Here is a 20,217-nt window from a genome sequence, read left to right as displayed (position 1 = left end):
CTGGATCCATCTCTGCAGAGTCCTCTCTGCAGCTGATCGTGAGCACCTCTGCGGGTGTTGATGCGCCTGACCTTGCCTTCAGGAACAGTTATTCTTCTAAATGCCAGTTTTCCTATCCTAGAGGCATTTCGTATTCGAATAGATCTTTCTCATCTCTAATCATTAGTAATGGAGACAAGTCTGCAAAATAAATGGGAAGATATTTTAAAACCAAGACCAAACTTTGCAGTGGAATCACACAAAATCAACTTACTTACTCGGTTAAGTCTGTTTTTATCCGGGGCTTACTGTGTCAGTCTGTATTCCTCTTCCCTCTATAAATCACTGGAAAGGACAAAAAAAGGAAGAGGCGGTGAGATGCTTCCAGCACAGAAATGTTTTCTTAAACCAAAGAATGCAAATGTCACGGAGATTTTTCTTAGCATTTGATTTTAAATGCAGCACTTCACCATAAGTAAGGAAGTAATTGAGACAAACTAATTTGTTCAGAGGGCAAAAATGACCAGCACTTTCTTTCTTTCTCCTTCTTTCTTCTTTCTTTCTTTTTCTTTCTTTCTTTCTTTCTTTTTTTTTTTTTTTTTTTTGTGGGTCTGGGGATGGAATCCAGGGGCATTTGACCTCTGAGCAGGGGCATTTGACCTCCGAGCTACACCTCCTGCCCTATTTTTATTTTTTATTTTTTATTGGTGCATTATATTCATACATCTTATTGGGGTTAAAAAAAAAAAAAAAAAAAAAACCTTGTGCTGACCAGCAGTTTCTAACTACCCAGCTGACCTCTCCTTTATGAAATGGAAAAATCCTTCCAAACAGTCTCTGTGAACTTAGACTCCTGACTCAGGACAGGAACTTTCCTTTCCATCCACTGACCAACTTGCTGTGTTCCTCAGAGTGCTCCATTCCAGTCTTTCAGGGAGAACATAAACCTATTCAAGAGAAAACTTTCTCAAAGTTCCCCAGGATGGGCAAATGGCACAAAAGTAGGCAGGGCGCAGAAGGTGAAGGTCAGCCTGTGGGGTGATGTTGGGTAAAAACCACTTCAAATACGTGGTTTTTCTTTCCCTTCCAACCCATATCAAATTTCCAGCATTAGGGTAGCTTTTCTGAATTAGAGCTGTGGTTACCAAACTTTAAAGTACATCAGAAGCACTTGTCAAAAAAAGATATCTGGGCCCAACCCCCATATTTCTGAGTTATTTGGTCTTTGGTGAAGCCCCAGAAATTGCATTTCTAAAAGGTTCCCAGATGATGCCGATGTTGTTGGCCCCAGGACCACACTCAGAACCAATGAGTTCAGGTATCGCTAGGGCTAAGGTTTAAATGCAAATGCCTAGCCTGGTGTGGTGATGCACGCTTGTAATCCCAGTACTTGGGAGGCTGAGACAGGAGGATTTCTCAAATACATAGTGAGGTCCTTCAAAATTTAGTGAGAGTGGCGGGGCATGGTGGCGCAGGCTTGTAACCCCAGAATTCGGAAGGCTGAGACAGGGGGATCATGGTTCAAGGACAGCAACAGCTACTTAGTGGCCCTTTGCAATTCAGTGAGACTCTGTTTCAAAATAAAGAATAAAAAATATGGCTGGGGGTGTAGCTCAGAAGTAGAATACCCTGGGTTCCATCCCCAGTACTGCAAGAAGAAAACAAAACAAAACAAAACAACTAGTGAGATTCTGTTTCAAAATAAAAAAAGAATAAGATAAGACTGGTAAGCTGAGTGGGGTGGTGCACACTTGTAATCCCAGTACTTGGGAAGCTGAGACAGGAGCATCCAGGTTTGCAGCCAGTCTCAACTACCTAGTGAAGCCCTCTGCAACTTAGTGAGAACTTGTTTCAAAATAAAAGAATAAGCTGGGCGTGGTGGCACACACGGACAGCCTCACGGTTCTCGGACAGCCTCAGCTACTTGGTGAGGCCTTCTGGAACTTAGTGAGACCCTGTTTCAAAATAAAGAATAAAAAAATAGGGCAGGGGGTGTAGCTCAGAGGTCAAATGCCCCTGGGTTCTATCCCGACACCTGCAATAAATAAATAAATAAATAAATAAATAGAATAAAAAGTCAGGCTGGGGGTGTAGCTCAGAGGTAGAATGCTCCAGAGTTCAATCCCCAGCACCACACACACACACAAATATGACTGGTGGTGTAGCTCAGAGCTAGAATGCCCCTAGGTTCCATCCCCAGTACAACAAAAACAACAAAAATATGTAGATGCCTTAGTATATTAAAATACTAATAACTGGTACATAGAGTATGATATGAGGTTAAATTGATCCTGAATTAATAACTGCCATTTATTAATTACTTATTAGGGGCCTGTCATTTATATTTCATTTAATCCTCATTACATTTTATGAGGGGGGTGACTAGGGAAACTAAGGGTTGAACCCAAAGTCATTCTACCTCTGATCTACACCCTAGTCCCCCCCCACACACACACACACTTTTTAAAATGTGGATCATATTGGAAAAGGCATACATTCACACAGTGCTTGGTGCCCTTCCCCCCCAGCCCTTTTTTATTTTTTATTTTGAAATAGGGTTTCGCTAAGTTTCTAAGAATCTCACTAAGTTGCTGAGGCTGGTGCAAACCTGCAATTCTGCTCTCTCAGCCTCCCACGTACCGGAATTATAGGGTGTGCCACCATGCGTGGCTTCCTCATTACATTTTATGAAGTGATTATTACTGATTCCAATTTTCAGATGAGGAAGCCTAGGCTTAGAGACAATTGAAGCAATTTGACTAAGCAGATAAAAGCTCAGGACTGGAATCCAGATCTGGCTCTTAAAAAGTCAATTTATGCTTGTAATCCCACCATTTAGGAGGCTGAGACAGGAGGATTACAGTTCGAGGACAGCCTCAGCTATTTAGTGAGGCCTTTTGCAACTCAGTGAGACCCTGTTTCAAAATAAAGAATAAAAAATAGGCCTAGGGGTGTCGCTCAGAGGTAGACTATCCCTGGGTTCCATACCCAGTACCAGAAAAAAAAAAAAAAAAAAAAAGTCAATTCATACAAGGAACAAGCTCTAGGATAATCCAGGATTCCAGGAAGACCAAAAGTCTTAACCCAACAAGACTCCCAAGGCTCTGCTGAGCATGTGCAGAGACTCCACATTAGCCAGGGCCCTTGCTGATCTGACTTTTATTGTGAACAGGAAGAGTGCTGAAACTGGACACAGCGATCAGAGCTTCCTCCTCTATGTGATGATTTCCACAAGACCGCAGAAGCCCTCAAATGACCTGGCTCACTCCTGGTTTTTGAGGATCTTGCAGGAATTCTACAAGGATCTTCTTCAAAAGAGGAGCAAAAGACTTGGTCTTGCAAGGGAGTAACCAGGATAACAGCAGCCCAGAGGGACAGAAAAGAGAGGAGTATTGACGCACGGCCTGGGCCTCCGCAGTCCTCAGCTCTTCAGGAGATTCTGATACACGCCAAAGTCTGAGAACTACCGCGTAAGCAGGGCTTCTCAAACAGCTGCTCATACAAATTACCTGAGGCTTTAAGGATTCAGTAGGTCAGGGTAAGACCTGAGAGTATTTGTTTCTTGGCTGGGGATTAAATCCAGTGGCATTCAACCTTCTGATTATATCTAGAGCCCCTTTAAAATTTTTATTTATTTATTTATTATTTATTTTTGTGATACTAGGGATAGAATCGAGGAGGATTCTACCTTGAAGTTACACCCCCAGCCCTATTTTAAAACAAGGTCTCACTAAGTTGCAAACAGCCTCACTAAGTAGCTAAGACTGGCTGCGAACCAGTGATCCTTCTGTCTCAGCCTCCCAAGTACTGGGATTAGAAGTGTGCACTACCACACTCGGTGAGATTTTTCTTTTTTCTTTTTGCAGTACTGGGAATGGAACCCAGGGGCATTGCACCTCCAAGATACACCCGCCAGCCCATTTTTTAGTCTCTTTAGGTGTGTGTGCGTGTTGTGCAGTACTAGAAGTGGAACACTCAGGGGCTTTTCTACCTCCGGGCTATCCTCCCAGACCTATTTCATATTTTATTTGTTTTTTTTTTGTTTTTTTTGTTTTTTTTTGGTGGTACTGGGGTTCCTGGAAGCCCTTCTACCTCTGGGCTACACTCCCAGACCTATTTTTACATTTTTATTTGGAAACAGGGTCTCCTAAGTCAGCGCGCGCAGCTGGCTTTGAACCTGTGCGATCCTCCAGTCTCTGCCTCCCAAGCGCGGGGATTACAAGCGTGCACCACCACGCCCGGCCTTCATATTTTATTTGGAAACAGGATCTCACTAAGTTGCTGAGAGCCTCACTAAGTAGCTGAGGCTGGCTTCGAACCTGTGTGATCCTCCTGTCTCAGCCTCCCAAGCCCTGGGATTACAAGCGTGCGCCACCATGCCCAGCTCCTGGCCTCTTTAGTTTTGAAACAGGGTCTCTCTCACTGAGTTGTGAAGAGCCTCGCTAAGTAGCTGAGGGTGTCTGTGATCCTCAGTCTCTGCCTCCTGAATGCTGGGATTACAAGCGTGTGCCACCACGCCCAGCCTTAAGTAACTTTTTAAAAGGGGTACTAGGAATCAAACCTAAAGCCACATAGTCTACCACTGAGTTACACCCACAGCACCTAAAGCAATTTGTGTGTATGTGTGTGTGTGTGTGTGTGTGTGTGTGTGTGTACATGTGTGTGGTAGTGAGGGTTGAACTCATGGCATTCAACCTCAGAATTATACTCCCAGCCCCTTCTTAAAATTTTATTATTTATTTTGAAACAAGTTCTCACTAAATTGTCAAGGCTGCCCTTAAACCTGCAATCCTTCTATCTCAGCCTCCCAAGTATAGGGATTAAAGGCAGGCACCACTGCAACTGGTTTAAAATAAAATTTATTTATTTATTTATTTATTTATTTATTTATTTATTTATTTTGTGGTACTGGGAAGGAAACCCAGGGGCCTTCTACCTCTGGGCTACACTCCCAGACCTATTTTATATTTTATTTGGAAATAGGGTCTAAGTTGCTGATAACCTTACTAAGTAGCTGAGGCTGGCTTTGAACCTGCGCCATCCTCCTGTTTCAGACTGCCAAGTGTTGGGCTTAAAAGCATGCACCACCACGCACAGCATTAAAATAATTTTTTTTTTTTTTTTTTTTTTGCAGGTCTGGGGATAAAACCCAAGGGCATTAGACCTCTGAGCTACAACCCCTGCCCTATTTTTTTATTCTTTATTTTGAAACAGGGTCTCACTAAGTTGTGGAAGGCCTCACTGAGTAGCTGAGGCTGTCCATGAACCACGATCCTCCTGTCTCAGCCTCCCTAATGCTGTGCATTACAAGCGTGTGCCACCACGCCTGGCTCTAAAATAATTTTTATAACTAGTTTTCTCAGTTTGTTTTTGTGAAGTCAGGTCTGTTTCCCTGTAGTCCTGGGAAAGAAAAACTCATACTGAAGAATTAATATGGTTTGTGCTTATTTTAGACCTTCAGTAGGGCAGGAACTAGAAACTACATACCGTGCTATAGTCAGAAAAGCAGTGGGCTGGGAGAGGAAGGAGTCCCGCTGAGAACAAGCAATGTAAGGAGGCTCCAGCCCAGGCCTTGCCCTGGAAGCAGGTGTTGAGCGGGAGCTGGCCAGGGCTGGGAGGCTGCATCTCCACTCACTCCCTCGGCAGTCAGCCATATCTAGCCCGGGTCAGTGGATTGCAGGTCGCATGGGGTCTCCCTAGAGCCCCATAGCAAACTGTAACCCCCACAGGGGCAACCAAAGGAGCCTAACCGGGATCATCCCCAGCAAGACTGAAGAGGCACCAGCAGTTAACTTTACTCCAGCTTGTTTGTTTGTTTTTCTATTGTTGTTGTGAAATTATATATATAATATATAAATATTATATATAATATATAATTATATATATTATATATAATTATAATATATATAATTGTATATTATATATATATATATATATTTTTTTTTTTTTTGGTACTGGGGCTGGAATCCAGGAGCATTTTACTTCTGAGCTACACCCCAGCCGTATTTTTTATTCTTTATTTCGAAACAGAGTCTCACTGAGTTGCAAAGGGCCTAAGTAGCTGAGGCTGTCCACGAGCCATGATCCTCCTGTCTCAGCCTCCCGAATGCTGGGATTACAAGCGTACGCCACCGCGCCCGTCTTCTATAGTTATTTGAAACATATTTTTATTGGTGCATTGTAGTCTCACATTGTAATGTTCAGAGTACTCCAACTTTGTCTCTATATCCACCTGTGCCAATCAGGAGCAAACATCCAGCTCTCCAAAGGCTCTTGACCGATTCCCTCTCACACCTGGCTACTGGGAGCGTGGTCAGCCCAGGAGCATGGGCCTCATCAGTGCCACCTGGGCCTTGTGAGACCTGCCAAGTCGCAGACCTCCCACACTTACCAGATCAGAATCTGGCCTTAAGAAGGCCAGGGTGATTTGTATGTACAATAAAGTTCCTGGAGCCCATCTAAAGCAGCAGTTCTCAGCCTTGGTTACACCTTAGTATCACCAAAGAGTGTGTGCGCATGCGTGCATGCATGCGTGTTGCTGGAGATTGAGCCCAAAGGCATTCCATCTTTGAACTATACCCCCAGCCCTATTTATTTGTTTGTTTGTTTGTTTGTTTGTTTGTTTGTTTTGCGGTACTGGGGATGGAACCCAGGAACATTCTACCTCCAAGCTACATATCCAGCCCTATTTTTATTCTTTATTTTGAAGCAAGGTCTCACTGAATTGCAAAGGGCCTCACTAAGTAGAAGCTGAGGCTGTCCTCGATCCGTGATTCTCCCATTTCAGCCTCCCAAATTCTGAGATTACAAGCCTGTGCCACCATGCTCAGATTTATTTTTTTGTTTTGAAACAGGATCTCACTAGGTTGCTGAGGGTCTTACTAAATTGCTGAGGCTGGCCTGCAATCCTTCCCGTCTTACTTTCAAGTACTGGGATTACAGGCATGTGACACCATGTCTGGCTTACCTCAGGAGCTCTTTAAAATTCTGATCCCCAGTCTTCACCCCAGACCAATTAAGTCAAACTTTCTAAGGACAGAGGCCAGGTATTGGTTAATTTTAAGCCCTCCAAGGGTTCTAATATATAGTAGAGTTGGGAACCACCTTCTGAAGTAGGAGGGAGTAAGGAGTGGAACCTCCCAAATATTTACATGATTCTGTGGGACCCCATACGACTGAAAAGATGTCAGAATCCAAAGGGATCATTTCAGCTGATGGAATCTGAAGGGCACTTATAGAGGAGAACAAGTTCTGGGAGGGCACAGCAGGACGCCCCTGCACCAGAGGAAAAAACACACTCGCCATTCAGACCACTTGTAGCATCAGCCTTGATCCTGGCTGTGCTGAGCCGCCCCAGGTTCCCTTCTACTGCACCCATGACAAAAAAGACTTACCCATGCCAAGCGTACTTCCGGAGCAGGTTACTGTAATAAATAAAAATACAAGCACCAAGGATATATTTATTAGTATAGATAGATGGATAGATTTTTGTTTCTGTGTGTGTCATTGGGAATTGAACCCAGAGGTGTTCTACCTCTGAGCTACACCCCCAGCCCTATTTTATTTTTATTTTATTTCTATTTTATATTTTTATTTTTGCAGGTCTGGGGACAGAACCCAGAGGCATTCAGTCTCTGAGTTACACCCCCTGCCCTATTTTTTATTCTTCATTTTGAAACAGGGTCTCACTAAGTTGCAGAGGGCCTCACTAAGTAGCTGCGGCTGTCCGCAAACCGCCATCCTCCGGTCTCAGCCTCCTGAATGCTGGGATTACAAGCGTGCGCCACCATGCCCAGCTTTATTTTTATTTTGAAACAGGGTCTCGCTAGGTTGTTGAAAGTCTCACTACTTGCTGAGGCGGTCCTCAAACCTGCGATCCTACTGTCTCAGCCTCCCAAATACTGGGATTACAAGCATGCACCACCACACCTGGCAACAAATATTCAGTATTAGCATTCACAGTATTGTTCTGATGACCAATGTAAAGCACCACTAATACTGCAACAAGCTAAAAACATAGAAACTTTTTTTTGCTTGAGGAAAGGTGAATTTTTTGAGTCTGGGCACCTTGTTAAGGTGAAGTGACTGCAGGCTTGAGATGGCACACCATCAAAGTGAATCGGAGTTCTTACTAATAAGGACTCCCGGCAGCTAATGAGCCTCCAGAGGAATGGCTCTCTAAGGTTGAGTTGGGGCCCTGGAGCAGGGGAAAAAGGAAAAGACTCTCATCCCTCATTCACTTGACTGTGTGATCATAGACACGTGAACGTATCTATTCAGTGTGTGTGTGTTTTACTGGGGATGGAGTCCAGTGGCCTTCTACTCCGAGGTATACCCCCAACCCTATTTTATTCTTTTATTTTGAAACAGGATCTCACCAGGTTGATGAGTCTCACTACTTGCTGAGGCTGTCCTCAAACCCACAATCCTCCTATCTCAACCTCCCAGGTACTGGGATTATAATCGTGGGCCAGCATGCCCAACTCTATTCTTGTTTTATTTAAAATACATTGGGTAAGCTAAGTAAGGCATGCCTATAATTCTAGTACTCCGAAGGGTTAGACAGAAGGATTGAAGGTTTTATTTAGGCCAGCCTTACCGATTCTGTTTCAAGATTAAAAATAAAATAGGTTTGCAAGTGTCTCTCAGAGGTAGATTGCCCCGGGTTCAAACCTAAGTACAGAAGAAAGAAAGAAGAAAGAAAGGAAGAAAAGAAAATGAAGGAAAGAAGAAGAAAAAAATAATAGATAATTGGGCCAGGCACGCGCCAGATACTCAGAAGGGTGAGGCAGGATCATTTGAGCCCAGTAGTTTGAGGCCAGCCTGAGCAACATAGTGAGACCTAGTGTCTTAAAAAAAAAAAAAAAAAAAAAAAAAAAAAAAAAAAAAAAGCCAGAGTGTGGTGGTACACACTTGTAATCCTAGTACTTGGGAGGAAGAGACAGGAGGATCACAGGTTTGAAACTTGTGAGGCCCTCTGCAATTTAGTGAGATCCTGTTTCAAAATGAATGAAAAAATAGGGCTGGGGTATAGCTCAGAGATATCATGTCCCTGGGTCCAATCTCCACTACTGCAAAAAATATAGAGAAAGAAAGAAAGGGAAGAGTAACATGTCTTGGCTGCAGTGGCACATGCCTATAATCCCAGCTGCTAGGAGACTGAGGCAGGAGGATTATTAGTTTGAGGCCAGCCTAGGAAACTTAGTGAGACTGTCTCAAAATAAAAATAAATGAATAAAAAGGGTTGGGGATGTAGCTTAGTGGCAGAGCCTTAATCCCTAGTCCCAGAATAAAACAAAATAAAAACTGACATAATTAGATCAATGTCCTAGAATGACAATCTTAGTAATAGCACAGAGATGGAGTGAGGGAGGATGGGCAGGACAGGTGCAGGAGTTGAGCGGGACACGGGGAGGCCATGGTATAGTGAGACGAAGGTGAGCTTAGGAAGCACCATGAGGGTGAAAGAACAGGAGGCAGAGATGAGTGAGATATGGAGGGCCAGGCAGAAGGAAACTCATTTCAGGGTTGTCAGCTGGAGAATCTGAAATGAAGATGATGGGAGATGAGAAATAGCAGGGCATGGTGGCCCACGCTTGTAATTCCAGTACTTGGATCTAAGACAGGAGGATCACAAGTTCAAGGCCAGCCTTAGCAACTTAGTGAGGCCCTCAGCACTTTAGTGAGACCGTTTCCATGTAAAACATAAAACCGAGCCGGGCGTGGTGGTGCACGCTTGTGATCCCAGCATTCGGGAGGCTGAGACTGGAGGATTGTGGTTCACGGACAGCCTCAGCTACTTAGTGAAGCCCTCTGCAACTCAGTGAGACCTTGTTTCAAAATAAAGAATATAAAATAGGGCTGAGGGTGTAGCTGGGAGATAGAATGGCCCTGGGTTCCATCCCCAGGGCTGTAATAACCAAAATATGGAACCAACCCAGGTCTCCATCAACAGATGAATGGATTGCAATACTATGAAAAATACACACAATGGAATTCTATTCAGCTATAAAGAAGAACAAAATCATAGCATTCGCAAGAAGATGGAAAGATCTGGAGAACATTATGTTAAGTGAGATCAGCCAAGCACAGAAAGAGAAGGGACATATGTTTTTTTCTAATATGCCCAAACTAGGGAGCATTAGGGATACCAGAGGGACTCCAGATAATGGAGGGGAAAACTCAGCAAAGCTAGAATGGAAGGATAGGGGAGGAAGAAGGCTGAGGTTGGTTAACAGAGGAGCTACATCCGAATATGTGTAAAAGTATGAATATAGCATGGTTAACCTGGACACTCATTGTTGGGAGGGGGGAGGGAAAATGGGGCCGGGGAGAGAGCACCACGGACAGTTTGAATATATACTATTTTCAATTAAAAAATTTAATTTAATTTAATTTAATTTAAAAAAAAACATAAAATTGGGCTGGAGGTGCAGCTCAGAGGTAGAATGCCCCTGGGTTCAATCCACATCCCACCACACACACACATACACAAAGAGAGAGAAAGTAAACAAACACATACATACATACATACATACATACATACATACATACATAGCAGAGGATCAGGACTTTTTTTTTTTTTTTTTTTTTTTTTTTGCCGGAGGAGTTTGAAATGCCTGGGGCACCTCTATCAAGTTCAAGTGGGAATTTAGGCGGGGTGCTTGGCATAGTGGCAAGGGCCTGTGGTCCCGGCCTGGGGAGGGGGTGCTGAGGCAGGAGGAGCACTTGAGCCCAGGAGTTTTAAGACAGCTTGGGCAATGTACTGAGACTCTGACTTAGAAAAAAAAATTTTTTAAACCACAAACAAACAAAAAATATGTGAAACTGGATTTAGATATCAGGAAAAAAGAAGGTTTGTAGATTTGGAACGCTGACCCTTAGTCTCCTCATTTATAAGTTGGAGATCATAAAATCCATTGAACCTACTTTTTTAGGGTTATTTTAAGCACCGAGTGAGATATGGAATGTGAAAACACTTGATAAATTTTAAAGTATTATGCAAATGTGAGCTGGGTGTGGTGACACATGCCTGTAATCCTAGTACTTGGGAGGGTAAGACAAGAGGACTGTAGGTTCCAAGCCAGCCTCAGCAACTTAGTGAGACTCTTAACAACCAGGCAAGATGCTGTTTCAAAATAAAAAATAAAAGTGGGCATGGTGGCACATGCTTGTGATCCCAGCATTTGGGAGGCTGAGACAGGAGGATGGTGGTTCGCAGACAGCCTCAGCTACTACTTAGTGAGGCCCTTTGCAACTCAGTGAGACCCTGTTTCAAAATAAAGAATAAAAAAAAAATAGGGCTGGGGATATCGCTCAAAGGTAGAATGCCCCTGGGTGGTTCTATCCCCAGTACCGCCAAAATAAAAATAATAATAATAAATAAATTAAAATAAATAAAATAGAGCTGGAGGTATAGCTCAAGTATAAATCATGCAGTGTCCTTGGGTTCAATCCTCAGTAACACACTCTCTCTCTCTCTCTCTCTCTCTCTGACTCTGTCTCTCTCTATGTATATGTGTGTTCATCTATCTATTTATCTATCTATATGTATATATTACGCAAAGATGATGAATTATTGTCACTAAGCTATAGGCTCCCCTTTCTAGAGCTCATCCTCACCCCAAGAGCTTGTTTCTGACTCTTCCCATAGAACTATGCCCAGGGCAGCTTGTCCTGTGGACAAGGTAATGAAAAAGCAAGGAATCAGAGCATGACATCCAAGGTCAGCAAGAACACCCGTGCAGGAGGAGCTGGCCTTATTCTAGCACCGAGAGCCATGGTTAACCTCTTGTCACCTACATTCATTGGACATTTTAGATTCTGGTGATCAGTAAGGGGTTTTGAGCCATGCATTATTCCTTCTGCATTTGTCTACAAAGTTCTCATCATCACTTTTATTTTCTCTTCTTTTTGTGGTACTGGGGATTGAACCCAGGAATATTCTACCTCTGAGCTACATCTCCAGCCATTTTTCATTTTGAAACAGGATCTCACTAAGCTGCAGAAGGCTTTGCTAAATTGCTGAGGCTGGTCTCGAACCTGTGATCTTGTCTTAATCCCCCAAATACTAAGAGTATAGATGTATACAACCACGTCCCAGCTGTCTCTTCTCTTTTAGGAATATATGAAAAGAACAGGGCATAGGGCACATACCTGTAATCTCAATACTTGGGAGGTTGAAACAGGAGAATCACAAGTTCAAGACCAGTCTTAGCCACTCAGTGAGAGTCTTAGCAGCCTAGTGAGGCCCTGTTTCAAAATAAAAAATAAAGAGGGCTGAAGGGTGTAGCTCAGAGGTAGAATTCCCCTGACTTCAAACCCTATTACTCCCTATACACAAATACACACACACACACACACACACACACACACACACACACACACCTCTGCCTGGGCAAGGTAGCAGAGGGTTTTGGGAGGAACAGAGAGCAAGAGAATTGCTCATATCTTTCAACCAGTGTTGGTGAAAATGATGGCATTGTTGGCAGGCATGTTTTGTGATCATACACTATTTGCCCACCTATATATCCAAACCTAGTTTATGATTTATAAATTTACTTATTTATTTGCAGTACTGGGAATTGAGTCCAGGGGCATTCTACCTCTGAGCTACATCCCCCAGCCCTATTTTATTCTTTTTTTTTTTTTTTAAGCAAGGTCTCACTGTTGCAGAGGGCTTCACTGAGTAGCTGAGGCTGGCTGAGAACATGTGATCCTCCTGTCTCAGCCTCCTGAGTACTGGGATTGCAAGCGTGTACCACCACACCCAGCTAGAAATTAAAAAATATATAATAAAGCATCTCTGCAGAGCATAAAAATTTCATATATTGCAAAAAATTCATAGAGTCAAGCGTGGTAACGCACACCTGTAATCCCAGTACTTGAGAGGCTGAGACAGGAGGATTGCAGGTTTGAGAACAGACTCAGCAAGTTAGTGAGATTCTGTTTCAAAATAAAAAATAAAAAAAAGGCTCAAAGGCAGAATGCCCCTGGGTTTAATCCCCAACACCAAATGAATGAGTGAATGATTAAATATATAATAATTCACAGATCTGAGCAGAGAGTTAATGTGAATGACAGGTCATAACTTGCTTTACCTGAATATATTTTTTTTGGACAGAAAGTAAGCTTCAGTCCTGTTTCAGCAACTGGTGAGACCATCACTGTATACACATCCCCACAGGGTATGTCGGTGACATCACAGAAACTGAGGCCAGCCCTTGGGGCGCACGTGAAGATGCCTTTGGAGCCGTAGAGGTCAGTGCTGTAATTGGCAGAGCCCCTGGAGACTTGCCAGAACACCCGGATGCCATTAGGGCCCAGCCTATAGAGTTTCACGCCCAAGGGGCAGCAGGCACCTGCAGGATCAAATCAAACACCAGATCACTCTCTCACCATTATCTCAGGGGAAAAAGTGTAAGTTAACTATTCTAAATAATAATAGAACATGATTTGAGCCGGGTGTGGTGGCGCACGCTTGTAATCCCAGCATCCGGGAGGCTGAGACCGGAGGATCGCGGTTTGCATAGAGCCTCAGCTACTTAGTGAGGCCCTCTGCAACTCAGTGAGACCCGGTTTCAAAATAAAGAATAAAAAAATAGGGCAGGGGGTGTCGCTCGGAGGTAGAATGTCCCTGGGTTCCATCCCCAGACCCGCAAAAAAAAAAAAAAAACCCAAACAAACAAACAAAAACATGATTTAAAGGGTTATACAAGTTATTTCCATGCCAAGCCACGTGACCAGGAATTCTTGTGGGAAGCCGAGCATGGTGGCCCAGGCCTGTAACCCCTGAAACAGGAGGAGTGCAGGTTCCATACCAGCGGAGTCACTTAGGAAGACCCTGTTTCCAAGTAAAAAAGGTACTAGGGTGTAGCTCAGAGGTAGAATGTCCCTGGGTTCAATCCCCACTACCATAAAAAAGAAATCCATGCGTGAGGGTGGTGTGGGGTGTGAGTAATAGAGAAGACTGGTGTTGTGTGAAGCTCCACACTTGGCAGAGACACCGCATTGTACATGACTCAGCCATGAGTCAAATACTCGGCAGCCTGTTAAGATGCCTATCATAAGGCCTTAGTTTCGCTTTATTTTCGTGGGATCAAGCTTAAATAGAAAGCATTGCATTCAGCTCTGAGTGGAAAACACAATTCTGCTGAGCCGAGTAGCATGACGTCTCAGAAACAGCCAGGACAAGCTGGTGACCAAGATGCCTGGACCACATTCTGCCCACGCCAGCTGGTTGTGTGTGTGTGTGTGTGTGTGTGTGTGTGTGTGTGTGTGTGGTGTGGTGCTGGGGATGGAACCCAGGGGCATTCTACCTCTGAGCTACACCCCCCAGCCCTATTTTTTTATTCTTTATTTTTGAAACAGGGTCTCACTGAGTTGCAGAGGGCCTCGCTAAGTAGCTGAGGCTGTACGTGAACCGTGATCCTCCTGTCTCAGCCTCCCGAATGCTGGGATTACAAACGTCTGCCACCATGCCTGGCTGATTAGGTACTTTTTTGACCCTTACTAAAAACCAGGAGCAGGACACACCTTAGGTGTCAATGAGAACACCAGATAGCAGAGTCCTGTATGACTAAAATAAAGATGTTATTAAATATTTTTAAATGATAAATAATAAGGCCTTATTAATTATTGTGGTACCTGGACTTGAAACCAGGAGTGTTCTACATCTGAGCTACACCTCCAGCTCTTTTCTCTTTTCTTTCTTTCTTGCTTGCTTGCTTGCTTTGTAGTGGGACTTGAACCGAAGGCATTCTACTTCTGAGCTACACTCCCAGCCCTCTTAATGTTTTATTTTGAAACAGGGTCTCACTAAATTGCTGAGGGCCTTGCTAAATTGTTGAATGCAACCTGCCATTCTCCTGTCTCAACCTCCTAAATACTGGGATTACAGGTGTAATCCTGTAACCCCAAGATGGGCGTGGTGGCGCACGCTTGTAATCCCCGCACTTGGAAGGCTGAGACAGGAGGATCGCGCAGGTTCGAAGCCAGTCTCAGCTACTTAGTGAGGCTCTCAGCAACTTAGTGAGACCCTGTTTCTAAATAAAATATAAAATAGGTCTGGGAATATAGCCCGGAGGTAGAAAAGCCCCTGGGTTCCACTCCCAGCACCACAAATAAAATAAAATAAAATAAAATACCAACCCCAGCTTGATTATTTATTTTTTATGGTATTGGGGATAGGATTTAGGGGCAGTCTATCTCTGAGCTACACCCTCCACCCCTATTTTATTCTTTTAATTTTGAAACTGGATCTCACTAAGTTGTAGAGGGTCTTTGTGCAAACCTCTGATCCCCTTGTCTCAGGCTCCCAAGTACTGGGATTACAAGCTTGGGTCACCATGCCCAGCTCTTGAGTTATTTTTAATTAATAATTAATTAATTATTATTTTTGTTTCTTTTTGTAGCTGAGGCTGGCCGCGAACTAGGGATGGAACCTAGGAGCCTTCTACTACTGAGCTACACCCCTAGGACTGTTTTATTTTTTATTTGGAAACAAGGTCTCACTAACTTGTAGAGAACCTAAGTAGCTGCGGATGGTCACGAACCTTCAATCCTCCTGTCTCAGCTTCCCAAGAACTGGGATTACAAGTGTGCATCACCATACCCAGCTAATTTATTTTTAAAAATAACTTTTTCTGCCGGGCGTGGTGGCGCATGCTTGTAATCCCCGCTCTTGGGAGGCTGAGACAGGAGGATCGCATGGGTTCGAAGCCAGTCTCAGCTACTTAGTGAGGCTTTCAGCAATCTAGTGAGACCCTGTTTTCAAATAAAATATAAAAAAGGTATGGGAGTATAGCCCAGAGGTAGAAAGCCTCTGGTTCCACCCCCAGTACCACCAAAAAAAAAAAAAAAAAAAAGAGATAAAAATAACTTTTTCAGCCAAGCATGGTGGTGCACACTTGTAATCCCAGCGCTTGGGAGGCTGAGACAGGAGGATCGCACAGGTTCAAAGCCAGCCTCAGCTACTTAGTGAAGCTCTCAGCAACTTAGTGACACCCTGTTTCCAAATAAAGTATAAAAATAGGTCTGGGAGGGTGAATTCGTTTGAACCACCTCCCCCTGCCCCCATGCCACTCCTGAATGCCATGGGGCTATTACTGTCTTCTGTATTTCTATCTTTTTAATAAACTCCTTTAATTCTTCCAAAAAAACCCCAAACAAACAAAAAATAGGTCTGGGAGTATAGCCCGGAGGTAGAAAAGCCCTGGGTTCCACCCCCAGTACCACAAATAAATAAATAAAGGATAAAAAAAAAACCGGGCTGGGGATGTAGCTTGGAGATAGAATGCCTCTTGGTTTCCTTCCCCAGAACTGAAAAAAAATGCTTTCATGTTATGATTTATTTTGATTTTCCAAACAACATTAAGGGATAAGCTAGAAAGATGTTATTATTCCTATTTTTTTCTTACCAGTGAGGAGACAGAATAGTGGAAGGAAAGGCAGCACAGCTTATAAGAAGCCATGTCTAATTTAGACTCTCAGAGAACTTTTCTATTATATCTGGGATGCCAAGTTATATTTCAACTCTCCCATCCTGTGTCCTGGGCAGACATAACCAGCTGCCCATTGCATTCTTTCTCTTTGAGCCTCAGAGTTTTTCAAACAGTATTCCAAGCAACGCTTTGATGGGTTAGATCGTGCAGGAGGAGGCCTATCTGCTGGCACTGCACTCTTTTTCCTTCCCGCTGCTATTCCCCCAAGGTCTGGCCTTCTTGACCGCAAGATACAACACTGTCAGTAGACTGATGCCTTTGCTCTCTTAGCCTGCTGAAATCGGAGACAGTAGGAGGAGCTGGAGTGGCTTTGAAGAGAGACAGGTGGGAGCGTAGTAATCAAACAATGCAAGCCGCATAGAACGCACAATCTAATGCTTTCTGCGAGCCCCGCCGACCTGAGTTCTCCTCTGCTGCAGGGCTCTGTGTCATATTAAACTGCCTCTCCTTTAGAAAAGACGGACCCAAACCTTGTCATCAGGGGAGGCAATTCCCCAGCCATGGCAGACGCAGCTGAAGCTTTGAGGTTCTCAGTTCAGCGGAAAGCTGAAAACATTTTAGAAAGCGGAAAGCTGGGCGTGGTGGCGCACGCGTGAAATCCCCGCGCTTGGGAGGCTGAGACAGGAGGATCGCTCAGGTTCGAAGCCAGCCTCAGCTACTTAGTGAGGCTCTCAGCAACTTAGTGAGACCCTAAAAAGGTCTGGGAGTATAGCCCGGAGGTAGAAAGCCTCTGGGTTCCACCCCCAGTACCACACACACACACAAAAAAGCAATCTTCATTTAAAATGCAAGCAGAGCCGGGCATGGCGGCACACGCTTGTAATCCGAGAATTCGGGAGGTAGAAACTGAAAGAACGAGGTTCACGTACAGCCTCAGCTACTTAGTGAGGCCCTTTGCAACTCAGTGAGACTCTGATTCAAAAATAAAATGACTAAGCCGGGCCTTGGTGGCGTATGCTTGTAATCCCCGCCTTGGGAGGTGGAGACAGGAGGATCACGCAGGTTTGAAGCCAGCCGCACTCGCTTAAGAGACCCTGTTTCCAAATAAAAAAAAATATAAAATAGGTCTGGGAGTGTAGCCTGGAGGCAGAAGGGTTCCATCCCCAGTACCACCAAAATAAAAAATAAAAAATAAAAAGACTAAAAATTAGGGCTGGGGGTGTAGCTCAGAGGTAGAATGCCCCTGGATTCTATCCCCAGTGCCACACACACAAAAAAAAAAAAAAAAGAAAAAAGAAAAAAGAAAGAAAGAAAAGAAAAAACAAGCAGGTTGGAGATACAGCATTAATTTACTTATTTTATTTATTTATTTTGTGTGTGTGTGTGTGTGTGTGTGTGTGTGTGTGTGTGTTTATGTGTGTGTGTGTGGTACTAGAGAGTAAGCCCAGGGGTATTCTACCTTCAAGCTACATCCCCAGCCCTTTTAATTTTATTATTTGGGAACAAGATCTCACTAAATTGCTGACAGCCTCAGTAAGTTGCTGAGGCTGGTTTTGAACCTGTAATCCTCCTGTCTCAGCCTCACAAGTACTGGGATTACAGGGCATGTACCACCATGCCAGGCTTTCATTTTTTATTTATTTTTTGGTACTGTGGATTGAGTCCAGAAGCATTCTACCTACAAGCTACACTCCCAGACCTTTTTTGGGGAAAATATTTATTTATTTATTTATTTCTGTAATACTGGGAATTGAACCCAGAGGCATTCTACTTCTGAGCTACATCCCTAGACTGATTTTATTTCTTATTTGGAAACAGGGTCCTACTAGGTTGCTGAGAGCCTCACTCAATTGTTGAGGCTGTCCTCAAACCTATGATCCTCCTGTCTCATTCTCCCAAGAACTAGTATACTAGTGTGGGCCACCATGCTCAGCTCCTTTTATTTTTATTTTGAAACAGAGTCTCGCTAGGTTGCTGAGGGTCTAGCTAAATTGCTGAGACTGACCTTGACACAGCAAGCCTCCCAAGTCCTGGGATTACAGGCACATACAGATCTGGCCAGTGGTGCAGCATCATTTTAAAAGAGAAGGAGGCTTGGAGAGTGGTGAGATGGCCGGGGCTGTAACTATTTTCTGTATTTCTATCTTTTTAATAAACATCTTTAAATGTTCAGCAAATTGAGAGAGAGAGAGAGAGAGAGAGAGAGAGAGAGAGAGAGAGAGAGAGAGAAAGAGAGAGAGAGAGAGAGAAGGAGGCTTTGTGCCTGGATTTGGAAGAGTTGAGTTTTTATGATACCCTAGTACTAGAGTTAAGAATTCATGTACTAGAGTTAAGAATTCACTTACTAGCCGGGTGTGGTGGAGCACGCTTGTAATCCCAGCGCTTGGGAGGCTGAGACAGGAGGATCGCACAGGTTCGAAGCCAGCCTCAGCTAGTTAGTGAGGCTCTCAGCAACTTAGTGAGACCCTGTTTCCAAATAAAGTATAAAATAGGTCTAGGAGTATAGCCCGGAGGTAGAAAAGCCCCTGGGTTCCACCCCCAGTACCACACACACACACACACACACACACACACACACAAGAATTCACTTACTAGAGGAATAACTTTGATAGGCGCAGTCTACAGTCAACCCGGTGGTACTAACTGCTTTTAATGCTACCGTGTAGTCAACGCCACACACGAGGCATCCCAGGAGGCAGTGGTTTTGATGAGTGTGACACTTAGACTGTCCGATAGGTGATTCCAGAACTGTCAAGTAGGTTTGGGCCACCATCCCCATAGTCCAGCTCACATTGAGGACAGATTGGGTGACCTGAGTTACGGTCAGACCAGCCGGACAGCATGGCACTTCAGTGGAGAGAAAGAAAAAAAAAAAAGGACGCTTTATTACCACTGCAGATTATTTGTGAAAAACAACCAACATGGTATTCACACTTCACCTGTGTTTCACTCAATTTCCTAAATTTCTCAATCTTTCTGCCATCAATCAACATATCCCTCCGTGCATGCCCTCTGATTCATCTTGAACCATCCACGATATGGAGTGAATACCTTCCCCAAGAATGTGGTGCACTAACAGGCATTTTGTGAGGTTGGTGAGTAATGTGAGCTCTCCCGCCTTTATTTCTGTCTGAATAAGAAAGAATTCCTTTGTTGTCCCCCAACTTGAGCAGCTGCAGTTGCAAATTGCAAAGCAATGGTTGCATTCCCTCTTCTCCTGGTATAACATTTTAGAGCATTTGCACTAAAATGTATCTTGCTTTTCTCAAGGATTTTAAGTACGCTACTGATATAAAAGCTTGATTTCCTAGTCACCTAAGATACCATAGCTGTCTCAATTGTTCAAGGATCTTTTATACAGGGTACAGGGTACCTAGAAACTTCATGAGTATTTGACATTTTCTCTATTCTGCTGCTCCTTTTTAAAAAATCTGTTCCAATTTTTAAAGTCCAAGGTGCCATCTGTCGTATATAAGAGGAGATAATGTCCAAAAACTTTACATAATTTGCTAAATTTTGTATACACACACACACACACACACAAACAACTACGAAGCAGTAACAGTAACAGTGTGTGTGTGTGTGTGTGTGTGTGTGTGTGTGTGTGTGTGTGTGTGTGTATGTGGTACTGGAAATTGAACCAGGGGCATTCTACCTCTGAGCTACACCCCAGCCCTATTTTGATTTTAGTTTTGAAACAGGGTCTAACTGAGTTGGTGAGAGTCTCACTAAACCTGCAATCCTATCTCAGACTCCCAAGTACTGGGATTACAGGTGTGTACCACCATGCCCAACC

General features: G+C 43.8%; 1 protein-coding gene across 1 annotated transcript in view; it reads right to left on the bottom strand.

The window, feature by feature from the left end:
- Positions 1–292: 292 nt before the first annotated feature.
- Positions 293–20,217, bottom strand: part of FNDC7 (fibronectin type III domain containing 7) — a gene marked incomplete at both ends in the record, with an annotated part of 47,717 nt that continues 27,792 nt past the window's right edge. The window contains 4 exons of the mRNA XM_080691484.1: positions 293–324; positions 7,374–7,403; positions 13,080–13,340; positions 19,014–19,268. Coding sequence (XP_080547610.1) covers positions 293–324; positions 7,374–7,403; positions 13,080–13,340; positions 19,014–19,268 — 578 coding nt within the window. The remainder of the gene's footprint in view (positions 325–7,373; positions 7,404–13,079; positions 13,341–19,013; positions 19,269–20,217) is intronic.

This window comes from Muscardinus avellanarius (genome assembly GCF_963383645.1).
Source record: "Muscardinus avellanarius genome assembly, chromosome: 3".
Lineage (NCBI taxonomy): Eukaryota > Metazoa > Chordata > Mammalia > Rodentia > Gliridae > Muscardinus > Muscardinus avellanarius.
The sequence above is the reverse complement of the archived record's forward strand: the minus strand, read 5'-3'. Positions and strand labels throughout refer to the sequence as shown.